This window comes from Sorghum bicolor, chromosome 4 (assembly GCF_000003195.3).
Source record: "Sorghum bicolor cultivar BTx623 chromosome 4, Sorghum_bicolor_NCBIv3, whole genome shotgun sequence".
Taxonomy (NCBI): Eukaryota; Viridiplantae; Streptophyta; class Magnoliopsida; order Poales; family Poaceae; genus Sorghum; species Sorghum bicolor.
Genome location: NC_012873.2, coordinates 50,273,271 through 50,290,344, shown reverse-complemented (window position 1 = coordinate 50,290,344; position 17,074 = coordinate 50,273,271). Strand labels below are relative to the sequence as shown.

General features: G+C 41.3%; 1 protein-coding gene across 2 annotated transcripts; it reads left to right on the top strand.

The window, feature by feature from the left end:
- LOC8059595 (phosphatidylinositol/phosphatidylcholine transfer protein SFH3) lies at positions 12,093 to 16,813 on the top strand. 2 transcript variants are annotated; one of them, XM_002453855.2, is made up of 15 exons: positions 12,093 to 12,173; positions 12,840 to 12,906; positions 13,207 to 13,486; positions 13,570 to 13,669; positions 13,796 to 14,062; positions 14,139 to 14,216; positions 14,316 to 14,417; positions 14,503 to 14,552; positions 14,658 to 14,751; positions 14,866 to 14,961; positions 15,047 to 15,184; positions 15,364 to 15,472; positions 15,580 to 15,959; positions 16,175 to 16,246; positions 16,528 to 16,813. In XM_002453855.2, the coding sequence occupies exons 2-15, from the start codon at positions 12,861 to 12,863 to the stop codon at positions 16,543 to 16,545; spliced, it is 1,830 nt and encodes a 609-aa protein (XP_002453900.1). In that variant the 5' UTR covers positions 12,093 to 12,173; positions 12,840 to 12,860; the 3' UTR covers positions 16,546 to 16,813. The 2 variants fall into 2 exon arrangements, with proteins under 2 accessions (XP_002453900.1, XP_021314166.1); XM_021458491.1 differs by lacking the exon at positions 16,528 to 16,813 and having other exon boundaries at positions 16,175 to 16,426.

Genomic DNA, 17,074 nt, shown 5'->3' with positions numbered 1-17,074 from the left:
GGGTTCTTCTCTCCCTTCCGCCGAGCTTGCGAGGCGGGATTCGGCGCTTTTTGAGAAAATGAAGAGCATATTTTCTATTGCACCGATGGGAAATTTGGAGAAGTCGCGGGAGTGTTTCTCGCTCAGAAACACTCACCGGACGCTAGTTGCGGAGGCACCGGATGCTATGTCTGTGCGTCTGGTGTGCTATCAGTGCCTGGCTCAGCTAGGGTTAGGCACCAGACGCCAGGCACCGGACGTGGGCTTGACCCTGTTTGTGTGTCCGGTGTGGCATGACCTCAGTGGGCGTCTCTGACTGAGAGCACCAGACGCTCAGGGTGCGTCCGGTGGTACGAGTCCGGTGTGAGAACCGTTTAAGAATCTCCCTGCGTATGAGACCGGTGAGCACCGGACGAGTCCGGTGCTCAGCATCCGGTGATCGAACGTCTCTATAGACCTCTCTGCCCATGGGTCCGGTGAGTAAGGACGCGTCCGGTGCTCTGCAGGTGACCATTAGAGATCAACGCGCGAAAGTGAAAAGGGTGACATGTGGCTGTTTCTGAAGCACCGGACACAGGGGTTGAGCGTCCGGTGCCTCCTGTTTGAGCGTCCGGTGGCCTCGACTGTTGCCCAGTGAAAGAGCCAATGGCTCTATTTGCTTGAGAGGCTTATAAATAGTTGTTGGCTGGATTAGGGCTCATTCTTGGCATTCTTGACTACTAGACATCCTTGTGAGCCTAAGCAAACACATCCCACTCATCTCCTTCATAGATTAAACATCTTTGTGAGATTGTGAGTGATTCCAAGTGCATTTGCTTGAGTGATTGCATCTAGTGGCACTTGGGGATCGATTTGGCTGCGGTTTTCTTGTTACTCTTGGTTGTTGCCGCCACCTAGACGGCTTGGAGCAGCGGAGGAGCATTGGCACGAGTTGGTGATTGTTCGTGGCCATCTCCCGGTGATTGTGAGGGGTTTGTGCCTACCCCGGCGGAGAGCCAAAGGAAACTCTAGTGGATTGTGCGTGTTATTGAGCTACCTCACTTGTGGGTAGGTTCTTGCGGTGTCCTAGTGAGGACGAGGTTCGTGCTACACCTCTTAGCTGCCGTACCACCAAGTTGTTGATATTTGGTAACACAATCAGGAAATGATCCGCAAGCGCACGGATATCGGTGAGCATTTCACCCAGGAGGTTTTCCAGAGTATCGTATTTATATTTTTACCACTGGGAGAAAGGGTGCATGTGACTAACCAAATCTATTGCTACTATCCCTTTAGGCTACAAAGAATGTTTCTCGATGTGAGCGATGTATAGAGAAGACTGCAACCGTAGTCTCGTTCTAACCTTGGTAAGGATGATCTACTGTTCTATTGGGGAAACTTACGGAATCTAGACACCACAAAGGATGTTCGACCCGCACCTATAAACCTACCCGTCCTGCTAACGAGATATGGGATACAAAGGTAACTCGAAAATGTCACGTTCCTCGCTACTACCACGGTCCAGCTAGTCAGGGGATATCTATGAGTACCCTAGCCTAAACACCACGTTTACGCTAGCAATGATTACTCTAATACTCAACCGGAAGAGGATTAAAGTAAACTCATAAACCAAAGAACAATAAAACAAGAACTTACTAGAATTAGAAGTCGAATTACTGAAGAATCTTAGGAGCAAGCCTCGGGTTAGAAGACTTGATCCCGCAGGTACAACTCGGAGTAGACACCGATAGGCCGACCTTCCTCCGATCTACACCTTCACTCTATCTCTCTCAATCTAGTAGAAACTAGAAGATCTATTTCTACTTACATTGGTTGCTAAGCCTAAAAAGAAATATTATTTAGAGAAGAGGTTTTTCTTTGAGGGCACCCCTCAATCTCTATGATAACTTCTTGTCTTCTCCAGGGGCCAGGAGGGTCTCCTTATATAGTCCTCCTCCTCTATGCGTTTTTGGGTCGGTAGGCGATGTGGTACTACGTTATCCTTGATCCTTTAGGTCGGTGGAACATCGTGTGCGAAGAGAGTCCCGAACGGAGTCCAGGACAGGGCGGGCGCCTAGGGAAAGAGGGCGGGCGCCCTGGGCCTGGCCCCTTTCGGCCTCAGCTTTCTTTCCGTGGCTTCTGGAGTCTTCTAGATGGTAGAAAATTGCGCGGTGCGTTGATATCTCTATGTAATCCCAACATGTGGGCCTTTCTTCCTTATTTCCTGGTAACCCCCTACAGAAATAGACGAACACCAAAACTTGTGGAATTCTGTCAGATAAAACCCTAATTCTAGGTGTTGGTTGCATTTGGATCCTTTTCTTTATTTATTTGATGATTATATTTGGTATTTAAGGACCGTCAACAACTCCTCCAAGCTTACCTCTTGCTCGTCCCTGAGCAAGGATGAACTCAAGAGTTTCTGCAGTGGTTTCATTTCTTAAAAGTACACACGCATTCAAGCAAGATCTCATCTCTGAGTTAGAATAAACTGTTAAGACTTAAAACTTACTCATTTTACCTTTCACCATGGGGCTTGTAACCGTCACTTGTGTCTTGAGCAGTTAAAAGATAGAACGGTCAAGTCCAGCTTCATGTCTCTTATTCTTGATCAGCTATAGCTCTGGAGTTTTTGCAGATTTTCAAATAAAACTCAGAGGTTCCTTGTATGACTCTCTCAAATCTCTCTTTTGTGGTATTTCTGGATCCTTGCCAAGACAGTAATGATATATGCCTTCTCTCAAAGTATGTGGTATTTTTGGTATAAGGCATAGTGGTATTGCCTTCTCACTCACCCTACTCTAATAAGGTTTTGATATCTGGAGCTCATAGGTGGGAGACAGCTAATACATACTTACAAGACATTTATTGCATAGTCAAACCATGGATCCAGAGAAACAAGTCAATAAGTCAAATCAAGATGTGCATGTGTGGCGAATGAATGGTGTATGGTGATGATGGTGATAACAATGGTGAAAGTCTAATTCTATTTTTTTTCTCTTTTAAGAGGATACATACCTTTCTTGCACTCTGAAGCTTTTTGAGGAGAATGAGATGCTCTATATTTTCTTTTTCTTTCCTCACAGGTGGGTATCTTGTACCCCTAATTCTACTGTCGGACAGTTGTCCATTTTTACCTCTCGTCTCACTTTTTCTTTTCTTCGAGGTTCCGGGCACTTGCCCCTTTTTATTTCCTCGTATTATATATTTTTTTCTCTCTTTTTTTAGAGCACTCATCTCCTAAAATAATGTAGCAAGTGGTAGTAACCAAAATATCTGGAGCATTTATTTCACAGGGAATAACAGGGATAGGAAAATGTTTTTGGCTATTCTCTCCCGGATTAGGAGTAGAATAATTTTGGGTGAATCTGGAGATGGAAATGAGTGGATGTATGTGGATGCGTACTTCCGGAGTAGAAGCAGCATATACGAGTGAACATGCAAGTGAATCTTGATTTTAACCACATGACAAGCTCCTAAGGGTCTACACAGCTTGACCACACTCAATGCTCATAAGCACTAAAAAGTAAATGTTTGGCTCAAAGTCTAATAAGCATGTATATATGGCTGTGGTAGGATTTTAAACTCTCATCATACAGGAACTCATCATGTGATATTTTAAAGATTTTTTAAAGATAAAATTCTCCAGAATTCTAGCATCTCTAGGAACAGATAAACAGCAGCTCAACCTTCCCATATCATATCCGTTAACAACTTAGACTTTAGATCAAGTACTCTTCCCACAAGTTTAGGTTTAGAGCAAATATTACTTCATAACAGTCATGCCTAAACTTGAGAGAGATTTCAATTTTAAGAACTAGTCATGGCAGAGCAACTATTCATCATTTCCATGTGAGAGTTTATCATGAAGGTTCATAGCAAACTTTATTTATTTAGCAAACTAAGCAAAGATATATATAAAAGCACAAAATCTTTATTTGGGTTTTTATGATTATGCATCTTTTATTATTTGAGTAAAGTATAAACGCGAGTAGAAACACTTAGCTGGATAAATGGGGTGCTCTCTCCCAAGCTGGATTTTGACGTAATTTCTTCTGATGTAGTTAGCAGGTGGCAGAGGTGTATTTGAAAGTCAGCAGCATTCTGACAGCGATTAAAATGTCCTCCGTCTGCTAGTCTTCTTGATTCTTAAATCCCGTGGAGCTCAAATAGACAACAAAGCTTGTGGAACTGATTAAGTGTTAGCATAAATATCTAGCCTTTATCATGTTGAGACTCCTTAATAATTATTACTCCCTATTTTTATATTTTCATTTTATAAAGTAGAAAAGAAATATTATTTTATTCTTATGCCACCACAGTGAATGTACTTATGGGTTTTATGTCACTTGTATACTCACATGGGGCTTACTGTTTTTCATATTTTTATTTTCTTTTTAAGATAGTATGAATATGATTAACTAAGTAAAATAATTGAAAGAGAAAGGATAACTACCAAGTTTACCTCTTGGCAATGCGTTCGGTGTTTTTAAGTCCTCCGAACGGGACTCTCTGTTTTCTCAGTTGTCCTGGGATTCGCTGGATGGTGTAGTCGGTACTTCTGGCGGCGCCTCTTCTTCGTGTATAACTATCTTCTCTCTCCACACCTGACTCGGTGCTACGGTCTCCTCAGGACAGTTCTGTTCAAGCTGTATGTCTTCAGTCCTTATCACTTCTCCTTTGTAGTCTACCCATCCGTTCTTGATGACTTGCCTCTCTTGATGACTTGCCTCCTCTGTTTGCGGTTACGTCGTCTTCTTCTTGTCTTGACCTACTTAGAGTCTTCAACTAAATAGTTAGGGTCAGTAAAATAGCGGCGTACCTTCTCAGAGGGGAAGTGCATGTGGACTTCTCCGGTTCCAATGTAGATTATGGCTTTGATAGTGTTGAGGAACGGTCTTCTAAGAATGATAGGTGGATCGTACTCGTCTTCTCCCTTGTCAATGACCTGAAAATCATCTGGAGTTGAATATATATTGGTTGTAGGGGCATAGTTCCATGCAGGAGCTGATAAGTGACTGCGGCCATTATGTTGTCGTTAGATCCGGTGTCGTAGAGTGCCTTCTGAAAAGAGTACCCATTGATTTTGCACTTGATGCTTGGAACACCAGGGTCGTCCTTCTTGATCAGGAAAGGCGACTTGAGTCGACGATCTTGACCTCTTTGACTTGCAGTGACCATCTTAGCTGACTCGGTCCATATTTGCTTGTTCCTGTTCCTCCTGTTGGTCCTCTTCCTTGGTTCATGTCGGGATTGCTCTGAAATTTGTGTAGTCTTGTTCTTGAAAGAAAGTCTCCTTCTTCCCCTTGATGTAGAAACTGATCTTGGTAGTATTAATGTAGATGACAGCTCTTGTGTTTAGGAATGGCCTCCCTAAGATGATGGGTGCCCTCTCCTCAGTACCAGTCTCTATCCCCACGACGTCTGCTAGAGCGTACAAGGTACTAACTCGGACGTAGAGGTTCTTCAATATTTCCTTTGGGAAACTGAGTGTCCGATCTGCAAGCCTGGGCATAATGTTGATGCTGGAGCCAAAGTCGCAGAGTGCTTCTGGGAAGTCCACCATGCCGGTGGAGATTGGGATGACGTGGCGTCCTGGATCACCTCTCTGAGTAATTAGGCCTCTGTTGATTCCAACCTTGATTTTGTTGAGGACGGAGTTCACGTCCTCAAGCATCTCAGGGCAGTGATTGCCTGAGTGTCCAGTATCTCTAGTGTGTTTGTGCTCGTAGATCCCGGTTCTTCTCTTGGTGGAGTCTGGGAGTTATAAAACTCTTTCATATTATGCTCGAAATGTTCCTGCTCATAGAGACAAGGCAGAGATCAAGTGCATGGGCCCTGATGGTGAAAAACACCAACAGAACCAAAAGTGTGTTTGTTCTTCTCTAACCTTAAGCATAGTGAGCAAGACAAAGTTGATAGGATCATGAGTGTAGCATTTAAAACATTTGTCAGATCAGATGGCTCAACCTAGTGGAAAGATAATCTATCTATATTTATGTTTTGTTTATATCTTCCAAAGATTGAATGTGCAATACTTTAGCTTATATGATTAGGAGTGTGGAATCACGAAGGTAGTACTAAGAATAAAGATTAAAGGACTAAACATGTTGAATTAATTGGGTTAGTTAATTTGGAGTTACAAATCATACATGTTTGTCTCTTTATTCATGTGAACGCCAGAACCAAGGAGAAGCTTATAAAAGTGATAGTCAAGTACCTTAAGATGTTACCTTACTTGAAGAGTGATGGTATAGTATCACCTTGTGGAAGCTTTCCTTTCTTAGCTGTTGTGCATCGTGTTTGCGGCACCCTCCATGGATCATCTCTTGATGATGAATGAGCTATGTCCTTCTTGTGCAAATTGTTAAACTTTATGTGATTCCTTTGTCTCCAATGTGTGTTTGTATCTCAGGACTTCCTAGGTTGATATTGAAAGTTTTCCTGCAGGGGTTAGTCCGACAAAATATACCAATGTCTACACAAGTAGTTTTTAGTTCAACAACCGAACTAGACTCCATGTCTAATCAGATTAAGGAAGGATGTTTAACCTAAGCACCATGCTTAATTTAAAAGCCAATAGAAGTATGTGCAGTACTTCCAAACTAACACTTACTAGGATAAACAAAGGTAGCGTGATGGCATTTATAGAGATCTACTCAAGTGGAGATGAAGTAGTGTGATTAGTACTTAACAAATTGAGCATCTCTCAAAGGTAGGGACAACCAACATAGCAACATGGCAAAGGATGTTTTATGTAAAGTACTCCCCCAAGCTTGAATTTTGCGAAATTCAAGTTTGGATGAATTTAATTCAATGTTGTATGATGGTTGGTTGGACATACCTTGTGCTTGTCATTCATCCGATCTTCTTGCTCCAATCCTGGAAAGGTTAATGGCAAGAATACCCGAAGGAATATTTCTACAATTATCTCAATATGCTCAATACACGAGGCAATCTTGCAAATTCATGTTACGATTTGATAAGTGCTTGTTTAAGGACGCTAAGCTTATCCTTGGGAAACCATCAAATTATGTCGGCGAAGTGGTTTCCCCTCCGACGCTGACCTATATCAAGATCAGCTCAACGAGATCTGCAATATTTATTATAGACATATGCATCGACAACCGCCCTTTTAAAGTTTTTATAAATAGAAAAGAAGAGGGGGTTGGAGATCTCAAATGTGATAAGGATGGAGAGACTAATTGATTGGAGAGATGTTTTATATGAGCAAGGACTGGGTGAGGTATTTATGAAATAACTTCCATGCTCACTGTTGTTTCTCTCATTCTCAAACTCCAAGGATGATTTTTCATGAATGTTTAAAATTCCTCTAGGATTGTCTCTCAAGATTGTTTTATCTATCTATTCAATGGTGATAGCACATGGATTTTTAATGCCCTCTAGCCATTGATGTTGCTCTTCTCGATCCTCCTTCTTATGCATGGGATGTCTAGAGAGATTCATAGGATCATCGGGAGGTTCAAGAGAAAGATCATAGTAGAAATTATTAGGCTCAAGGATGGGTTGGATAGCCGAATCATGGGATTGGAATGTTTGGAAATCGGCTATTGAAACTTCATTTCCTCGTCTGGGAGATGAATCCTTCTCTATCTCTAGGATTTTTCTATGAAGACTAGTATAAGAAGGATGTCCACAAATGAAGACATACCTTCCTTTACTAATAGATAAAGAAAGAAAGACTCTACCAAAGGTTATATGATTAAGACCAATGTGAAAATATCGAGAAAAAACATGGTCTTGTAGGGCTAGGTCTAAACCAGAATTTATAGAAAGATTAACAGATTCCCTAGGTGTAGCTAAAAGTGCATTATCTTCTTGATTAAAAGATAGGACCTCGGCTATAGAAAAGGGTTGGTTTTGACCTATTGCAATCAACTCCGGGCACAGATCATAATTAGGGGCAGGACTTGTTGACTCCCATGGTCTATGGCTGGTCTCCGAAGGTGCAAAGAATTTAATAATAGGTATGAAATTTGAGTTATCCATAAAAATAAAAAGATAAAAGAATAAAAGTATAAAAGTATAATACAAGATAATAGCAAGACTTAAAGTTATCTCAGCAAACCGTCTTTCTCCCCGGCAACGGCGCCAGAAATGCTTGTTGATATTTGGTAACGCAATCAGGAAATGATCCGCAAGCGCACGGATATCGGTGAGCATTTCATCCGGGAGGTTTTTCAGAGTATCGTATTTATATTTTTACCATTGGGAGAAAGGGTGCATCTGACTAACCAAATCTATTGCTACTATCTCTTTAGGCTACAAAGAATGTTTCTCGATGTGAGCGATGTATAGAGAAGACTGCAACCGTAGTCTCGTTCTAACCTTGGTAAGGATGATCTACTGTTCTATTGGGGAAACTTACGGAATCTAGACACCACAAAGGATGTTCGACCCGCACCTATAAACCTACCCGTCCTGCTAACGAGATATGGGATACAAAGGTAACTCGGAAATGTCACGTTCCTCGCTACTACCACGGTCCAGCTAGTCAGGGGATATCTATGAGTACCCTAGCCTAAACACCACGTTTACGCTAGCAATGATTACTCTAATACTCAACCGGAAGAGGATTAAAGTAAACTCATAAACCAAAGAACAATAAAACAAGAACTTACTAGAATTAGAAGTCGAATTACTGAAGAATCTTAGGAGCAAGCCTCGGGTTAGAAGACTTGGTCCCGCAGGTACAACTCGGAGTAGACACCGACAGGCCGGCCTTCCTCCGATCTACACCTTCACTCTATCTCTCTCAATCTAGTAGAAACTAGAAGATCTATTTCTACTTACATTGGTTGCTAAGCCTAAAAAGAAATATTATTTAGAGAAGAGCTTTTCCTTCGAGGGCACCCCTCAATCTCTATGATAACTTCTTGTCTTCTCCAGGGCCAGGGGGTCTCCTTATATAGTCCTCCTCCTCTATGCGTTTTTGGGTCGGTAGGCGATGTGGTACTACGTTATCCTTGATCCTTTAGGTCGGTGGAACATCGTGTGCGAAGAGAGTCCCGAACGGAGTCCAGGACAGGGCGGGCGCCCAGGGAAAGAGGGCAGGCGCCCTGGGCCTGGCCCCTTTCGGCCTCAGCTTTCTTTCCGTGGCTTCTGGAGTCTTCTAGATGGTAGAAAATTGCGTGGTGCGTTGATATCTCTATGTAATCCCGACATGTGGGCCTTTCTTCCTTATTTCCTGATAACCCTCTGCAGAAATAGACAAACACCAAAACTCATAGAATTCTGTCAGATAAAACCCTAATTCTATGTGTTGGTTGCATTTGGATCCTTTTTTTTATTTATTTGATGATTATATTTGGTACTTAAGGACCGTCAACACAAGTGTTGGTCGACACAATAGGGACGTAGCGTGCCGGCAAGCACGTGAACCTCGGGAGAAAATTGTGTGTCTCCATTGTGATTGTTCATTGGATTTCTCCCATTGATTGGACTTCATATTATTGTGTTTGGTTCATCCCCTCTACGCGACGGTATAAAGATCAAACACTCTCTCTTACTTTCTTGCAAAATAGAGTAGCTTACTTCTTGTATAGAAACTTTAAGTAGCTCTCTAGTGTAAGTAGAGACATAGTTCTTGTGTGTATATTAATTATAAGCAACTAGAATTGTTCGTTATGTGGCTTGTAAACACCCCATTAGAGCTAGAGCAAAAAGTTTCGCTTTGTTATTTACTAACCTCTTGCTCTAGTGAGTTTGTAGATTTTTAAATAGACTATTCACCCCCCTCTAGCCATATTAGGACCTTTCACTATGGCTGTTGAGAAATAAGGATGCATGTGGGTGGGTTCCATATGGATATTGGTGTGAACATGTGAATAGCCTTCAACCACGCACTCAACTGAAATTTTGAACAGCCCTGTGCGCAAGCCCTTTTTGATTACTACTAGAATGATGGCCGCTACTAAAAGTCGATTTTTAGATGCGGTTTCATTAAATCAACCATCTTTGAAAATCGATTTTCAGCAACATGTGACTTAATAAACCGCTACTGAAGATCACTCATTTTTAAAGATGGATGTCTTAACTGTCTCTGAAAATAGATTTTCAGCAGCGGTTGACTTAATAAAACCGCTATTGAAGATCACTCATTTTTTGAGGCGAATTTCTTAATACTTAAAAATAATTTCTAGTAAAGGCTGTATAGCTACAGTGCCTTCCGTGAAACTTAGTGGTGGCGTGTAAGACAACCACTTCTGTTAGAAAAAGAAGACAGCTCTAAAGATATTCTGTGTATTAGTGCAAATAAAAATTACTCCACGTTAAAATTTGATTCACCTCTCTGGTGAACTTGCAACAAGAGACATGAACTATGCAAAATAAAAATGAAAAAGAAGTATGATAAAAGAAAGAAAAAGAAGAAAAATAGAAAAGCAAAAGAAAGATGAGAAGAGATAGCCATATTCTCAAATAAATCGACTAGAGAGAGAGAGATTGTCAAAAGGAGTATAACATCTTCCATCATGTTCCACACACTTGGGCGTCTTGATCTTAGTGTATGACTTGTTGCTCCATGGAAAGTGTTTGATTTAGCAATATATAGAATGCAAGTATGCTTTACTTATTCTTTACCCAGGAACTTCATATAAGCTTTAGAGCTAGGATCCTAAGGCTAAACACTATGGCCTTGATGAGGATCCATACACCATTGACAGACTGAGAGTACCATTCGAGGAACTTAAGCTTTTATTTGCAAAATCCATAAAACCTCCTAAAGATCGTACCAAGCAAAGGATGGGAGAACAAATACTATATTTAGATGTTCTGATTTTCGACCGCTCATGAGGTGAAAGTTATAAACACTATGTCAAGGTAATATGTGTGAGTATTTAAATAATTTCAACTTATTCAATTCAAAAGCTAACTGTTGATTTGTATGCAAGATACTTAAAAAGGAGTTAGGCTAGACAAGTAGTGGTTATTTGGACGATCTCTTGTATTAATCTTCTTACCTAGTGTTGTCTCTGAAGGAAATTTTAATAGTATATTCAGTCCTGCTCTAGTCATTCTAGATCCTTTTACTAAACTTGTTGGGCAACCTTCTTCAAAGAAATGTAGATCAAAATCCTCTTTTGTAATTTGCAATTTCTAGAACTCCAAGGACGTTAATAATGAAAGGCGGCGCGGTCTATATAAGTTTTAGTTTGTAGAGGGAAGAAGGATATCTATAGAGATTATCATACATGTGGTGTATTAGGAAAACTGCTAATGTAAATTCTTACCAGGAGGCGCCCTTGCGGTTGAATTAACGCTACGTCTAGTGTAGAAACTGCTATGTATAGAGATTATCATACACTTGCGGTTGAATTAACGCTACGTCTAGTGTAGAAACTAAAGTCAACTGTCAATGTAAAAATCAGATTTAAATATGCGATCGACTTAAGTTTACTGTTGTTGAAGTAAACCGAACTGTAAGCACTAGAGGAGTTGAACCATAATTGTTAGAGACAAAAACAGAGCTTGCAGCACCCACAAACCGATGTCTATACTGAGCGTATGTTTTCGAACCAATACGGTGACGTCTACTTTGTATGAGTCATCATCTATGTAAAAAAAAAAAACCGACGTTATAAAAAAAACTGTTTCTATACTGGTGAGTGCAGCAAAGTCTCAACCTAACGATGCCATATAGTGATAGGCATGTTGATAAATACTGATAAACATATGCGGTTATGCTTGGATTGAATATCTGCCCCCGGCCCAAACATATTGAGCGACAATGCCAACCATTTTCAAGCCTCGCTTTAGGCATTAGGCTATATAAAGTTATATAATAAACTATATAAATATATGGTAAAACTCCGACCAGTGATCAATCCACCATTGTTGGACTACTCCCGTCTCGTGTACCAACTGCTAAGGACGTCTTGGCGAGGGGACAGGGGAGAGTCCCTCCCGTCTTCCATTATTCCATCTCAGGCTGCAGCGCGCGACGTCGAGGAGACGGACGGACAAACCAAAGTCAAACTGCCCGAAGAACCGTTGTTATCGCTACTACGCTAGCTAACATCCTCCCGTTGCCAGCTGCGGTCGTCGTGCGCGCCTCTCACCATTTTGGTTCGCCCCCGTTCAGTCCGTCCCGCGACGAGCGCGCCACCACCCCCCCGCCTCTATTTCTTTAGCCCCCCCGCCATTTCTCTCCAGCATCGGCCCCCCCTCTCCGCCTCAAGGCTCTCCTCTCGGAGGTACGTGCGCGCTCCCTCCCTCCTTTTTCCCTCACCTCCCTCCTCCTCCATCCCTAGCTGCGTTTGCGCGCCCCTCCGTATTCTTGGTACATTGGCATCAGTCATGGCCGCTTTCGTGTTCGTCGTTCTTGGTGCTCTGTTCTATGCACACGTTCTAAGGTAGGGTATTGGTAACATCATTGCTAATCATCAGGTATCGATTATCTCCTTAAAACGTACCAATTATGAATTATCTAGTCTCAACTGCCCACAGAGAGAAAAGTTACCCTGAAAATTAATGTTTTTAATCTTACCACTTGGCAGTGAATCGATCAGATTATGTCCGGTGTTTTATCACCACATTTTGTTTTTGCGCATATATCACCACATTGAAATATTCAGCACATTGTTCTTGAAAATTGATCATGTGTGGCGACATACCATTTGATTGGTGCAATGGCGATGATGTTTTTAAAGTTTTTATTTAGACTTTTCTCTCTCGAATGTGCACAAACGCTGCGTATCATTGTATAAAGGAGATTGAAGAGTTCATCATACAAGTTTTTATTCAGAATTATCCAAGTATAAGTGAATGAATTGTCCACTTTTTTTTTCCATTAGCTTAATCTTTCCGGTTAACCTGGTCAATGTGTGGAACTCAATATGGCCTCTTCTTTCTTTTATCAGGTCCGATAGGGCAAACCAATAATGGCAGAAGTTCTATCAGGATCTCATGAGCACCATCTGAGCTCTGGTGAGTATGCATATAATTAAACTCCATAACCATTTTCTTGTTGACTGAGATAGATAATATCTTGCAACAGCACTTTCTTTCTTTGTCCTCATAATAATAATAATAATAATAAACCTTGTGATGTTCCTGTAATGTCTGAATGTGTGCATAGTAGGTTTTTTTTTTTGAAAAGTTACACTTATGGCAACACACTTTTCTTTCGCCCAATCAGGGACAATTCAACCTAATCCTTACAAATCAAATTTTAGTCCCTGAAATTGAACCTCGCATAATTGACTTATCTAGAGATGATATCTGCAGCCTTAGATGGACACTATGACGAGAAGAGGAAATCCAATGTGGAATACTCAGAGGATGAAAAGAAAGCCAAGATCGCATCTCTGAAAAAGAAGGCTATGAGCGCCTCACAGAAGTTTAGGCATTCCATGAAGAGGGGGAGGAAGAGCAGCAAGGTCATGTCCATCTCAATATTGGATGACCGTGAACCTGAGGAGGTGCAGGCTGTGGATGCCTTCCGCCAGCTTCTTGTACTTGAAGAGCTCCTACCATCACAGCATGATGACTACCACATGATGCTAAGGTGTGTGATATAGTAATGACCCATCCTATTGTATGATTGCATTTTCATGTGTGGCAGCACTGCTGAAAGTTGGGATGATGAAGGTTTCTGAAGGCAAGGAAGTTTGATATCGAGAAGGCAAAGCAAATGTGGTCTGATATGCTCAAGTGGAGAAAGGAGTTTGGTGCAGATACCATTCTCGAGGTAACTATAACTACCAGAGTTTGCTAAAATCAACTTCATTTCCATTAGTACTTTCTCATCGATATTTACAGGCTACTAGTTCATAAATCTTTTGTAACATTTTCCTTTTCTCTAATGCAATATTAGGAATTCGAATTCGAAGAAGCTGATAAGGTGGCAGAATGCTACCCTCAAGGTTACCATGGGGTTGATAAGGAAGGCAGGCCTGTCTACTTTGAACGGCTTGGACAGATCGATGTGAATAGGCTAATGCAGGTCACTACAATGGATCGCTTTGTCAAGAACCATGTCAAGGAGTTCGAGAAGAACTTTGCTGTCAAGTTCCCAGCTTGCTCAATCGCAGCGAAGCGCCATATTGATCAGAGCACAACAATTCTTGATGTGCAAGGAGTGGTATGTATGTATTTACAAATTGGTCGCTACTCAATGGTTGCAATTTTACAATGAGTAACCAAAGCCACATTTTCAGGGGATGAAGCAATTCAGCAAAGCTGCAAGGGACCTCATTGGTATGCTTCAGAGGATTGATGGCGACAACTATCCAGAGGTAATCCCTTTGATATGTGTTTTGTATTCAGATATTTGATCTGAATTTTGTAAACAATATTGTTCTTACCATGCCAGTTATCTTCTCTTTTGGTGCTAGACCCTGTGCCGGATGTTCATCATTAATGCAGGCCAGGGATTCCGGCTTCTATGGGGCACAGTGAAGAGCTTTCTTGATCCAAAGACCACTGCAAAGATTCATGTATTTTTTTTTCATCTTTTTGTACTTTTGTTCTTTAGCTATGATTCCAGTACTCAACTAGAATATCATCTCCATATTTCTATAGGTTCTGGGTAACAAGTATCAGAGCAAGCTTCTTGAGGTGATTGATGCTAGGTAAGAAACCAGTCCTCTAATTTGTAGTTATTAGCTTTACTGAACTCGTCAACTAACTTCTATGGCACATTTGCCCACTGAAATATACACGTTTCTATTATTCAGTGAGTTGCCAGAAATTTTTGGTGGAACTTGCCAGTGTGAAGGTGGTTGCATGAAGGCTGATAAAGGCCCTTGGAAGGATCCCGAAATCATGAAGGTGAGGACTAGTCCAATCTGGTCCTTTGACCTCAACCTTGTCACCTTGAATATAAATCACGAATTTTTAAGGAAAAGGCACTAACTCAATTCCTAATGCCACTTTGATGTGAAGATGGTTCAAAGTGGTGCTGGGAGGTGTGGATCACACAGTATGTCCTCTTTTGAGGTTGAGGAGAAAATGATTTGTGAAGATGACATGTATCCTAAGGTACGGGAAAACAAAGAAAACAACTTGCATATTTGCATAATGGTTGTATTTATTCCTATCTATTTTTAATGTTTTTTAAATCAAGAAACAAGCTTTATTCGACGCGGAAACACAATTAGCTGGAGATGGTCAGCGTTCTCAGTCACAGAAAATTTCCCGTAGCCGAATTGAACATCCTCAGTTGTCACCTCTTCACGAGGAACTTATGCCCACTTCACATCCTGTAAGTCATTCTTGTCATGATTGTTGATCATTCAATAATGAACAAAGACATTAATAGTGCAAAGTTTATAGTTAGAAATTTAGTGTTGAACATCAACATCCAAACTTAAACGGATTGCTAGCTGAAAACTCAAACTTAATGCTCACTTTTTAATTTTTATTTCTGGTGAACTTTTTCAGACCCCTGGATCACCCTATTCTTGTGATGTCCCAATGGTTGAAAAGGCCATAGACGCTATCTGCAAGAGCCAGGGAACACCAGCAGATGAGAAGCTTGCCATCACCAAAGGTTAGCACCACCACTCAAGTTTATGAATGAACAAACTTTTGACGAATTATAGTGATACTCCAAGTTTCCTTTCGCTGATAGACTGACTAAACATTATTCTTTATCAGCTATTATAAATGCCTCTAATGAATCCAAGCCCCCAATCTATGCTGGCATCATAGCACTTGTGATGAGCATTGCAGCGATGGTCCGTGTGACCCGCAACATGCCTGGGAAGGTACTTGGCGCTGCCATAGGTGGAGGTAAGCCTGCTACCCTCTCAGAAAGTAAATCAAAAATACAAGAGCGGCAGCAACCCAAGCTATCAGAAGAGGCTGTGAAGGAAGCTGAAGATGCCGTCTCCGCAAAGCGCCTCGTCGAGCTTGAGGAGAAGGTCATTGCACTCCTGACAAAACCTGCATCAATGCCTGTTGACAAGGAGGACATTCTGCAGGCTGCTGTCAACCGCGTTAGTGCACTGGAAGAGGAGCTTGCAGCTACAAAGAAGGTATCATCTGCACCTTGATGGAAAACCCTGTTTTACTTTACCACACCCACACCATAACCACAAACTATGTAATTAGTAATTTTAATCATTATGCTGGTTTCGTATATTTCTGTATCAAAAACAATAACCTGAAACACTACGAAGCAAATGATTATAGCATATTTCTGAACCAATTAGCCTGTTCAAAAACTTGCTTTGACTTTGAGTTTTTGCAGACCTTGCAGGAGACTCTTGAGCGTCAAATGGAGATAGTTGCATACATTGAGAAGAAAAAGAAGAAAAGCAAGGTAATCACCTGGAGAGAAAACTCATGACAAAACATTATGTGCCCAAAGCACTTACAGCTGTGATCCGTTCTTCTGAAAACAAAACAACGTTTTTTTCACTTAAACATAATGGTCTAATACTGTCATCCTAGTTCCATGATTGTACTGGAAATTAATATGCAAATCAATCTGGATTGAAGACACTTGATTTCTGTGCTCTGAAACTATGTTTCCTGCACTACTGCAAGTTTCATTATCTCATTTTTCATCAAACTAACGCTGCCTTTGAATTGTGCCTGCAGCGTTTGTTTCGTTGGTAGAAGCAAACAACACTGAAAGTGTTCACGTCCATGAGAAAAGGTCTTGCGTGTGAATGGAAGTGAGCTGGTGTTTGCATATGCCAGCAAATTACGATTCTGGGTGTAACATATAACATTCTTTTATTCTTCTTTTTATTCCCTTGTTGCATCAAACTGTGCCTTTACCACGTTGATGTGCTGCCAAATTGTCAATCCCATCCCTGATATGGTCAATCATGGATGGACGGACTGCTGAGTATTTGCAATATAAATTTATTATTACCACAAACAACGTGCGAACTTGCGGCCTTTGCTACTAACGTGCTGCCTCTGTTCTTTTAATCTCTCTACTGTACATCCTAGACTCAGTTCCATCAGACTTTTCAAGGTTCGACTACTGCAAAGCATGAAGCTATAGGGCTGAGACGATGCAGCGCCTCATCACGTTTTGTGTGTTCGTGCGTGCAGAAACACATTATTACAACTATGTGCTGCAACACCGACCTCTCCACGAATGACACGTGTCCATCTGTGTTGTCAACTCCCTTCT

Excerpts from the sequence above, each read along its gene's own strand:
- LOC8059595 (XM_021458491.1), top strand. The coding sequence starts at position 12,861 with ATGGCAGAAGTTCTATCAGGATCTCATGAGCACCATCTGAGCTCTG. Across the intron at positions 12,907-13,206 it reads TGAGCACCATCTGAGCTCTG|CCTTAGATGGACACTATGAC; the intron begins GTGAGTATGCAT and ends TGATATCTGCAG. Across the intron at positions 13,487-13,569 it reads GACTACCACATGATGCTAAG|GTTTCTGAAGGCAAGGAAGT; the intron begins GTGTGTGATATA and ends GGGATGATGAAG.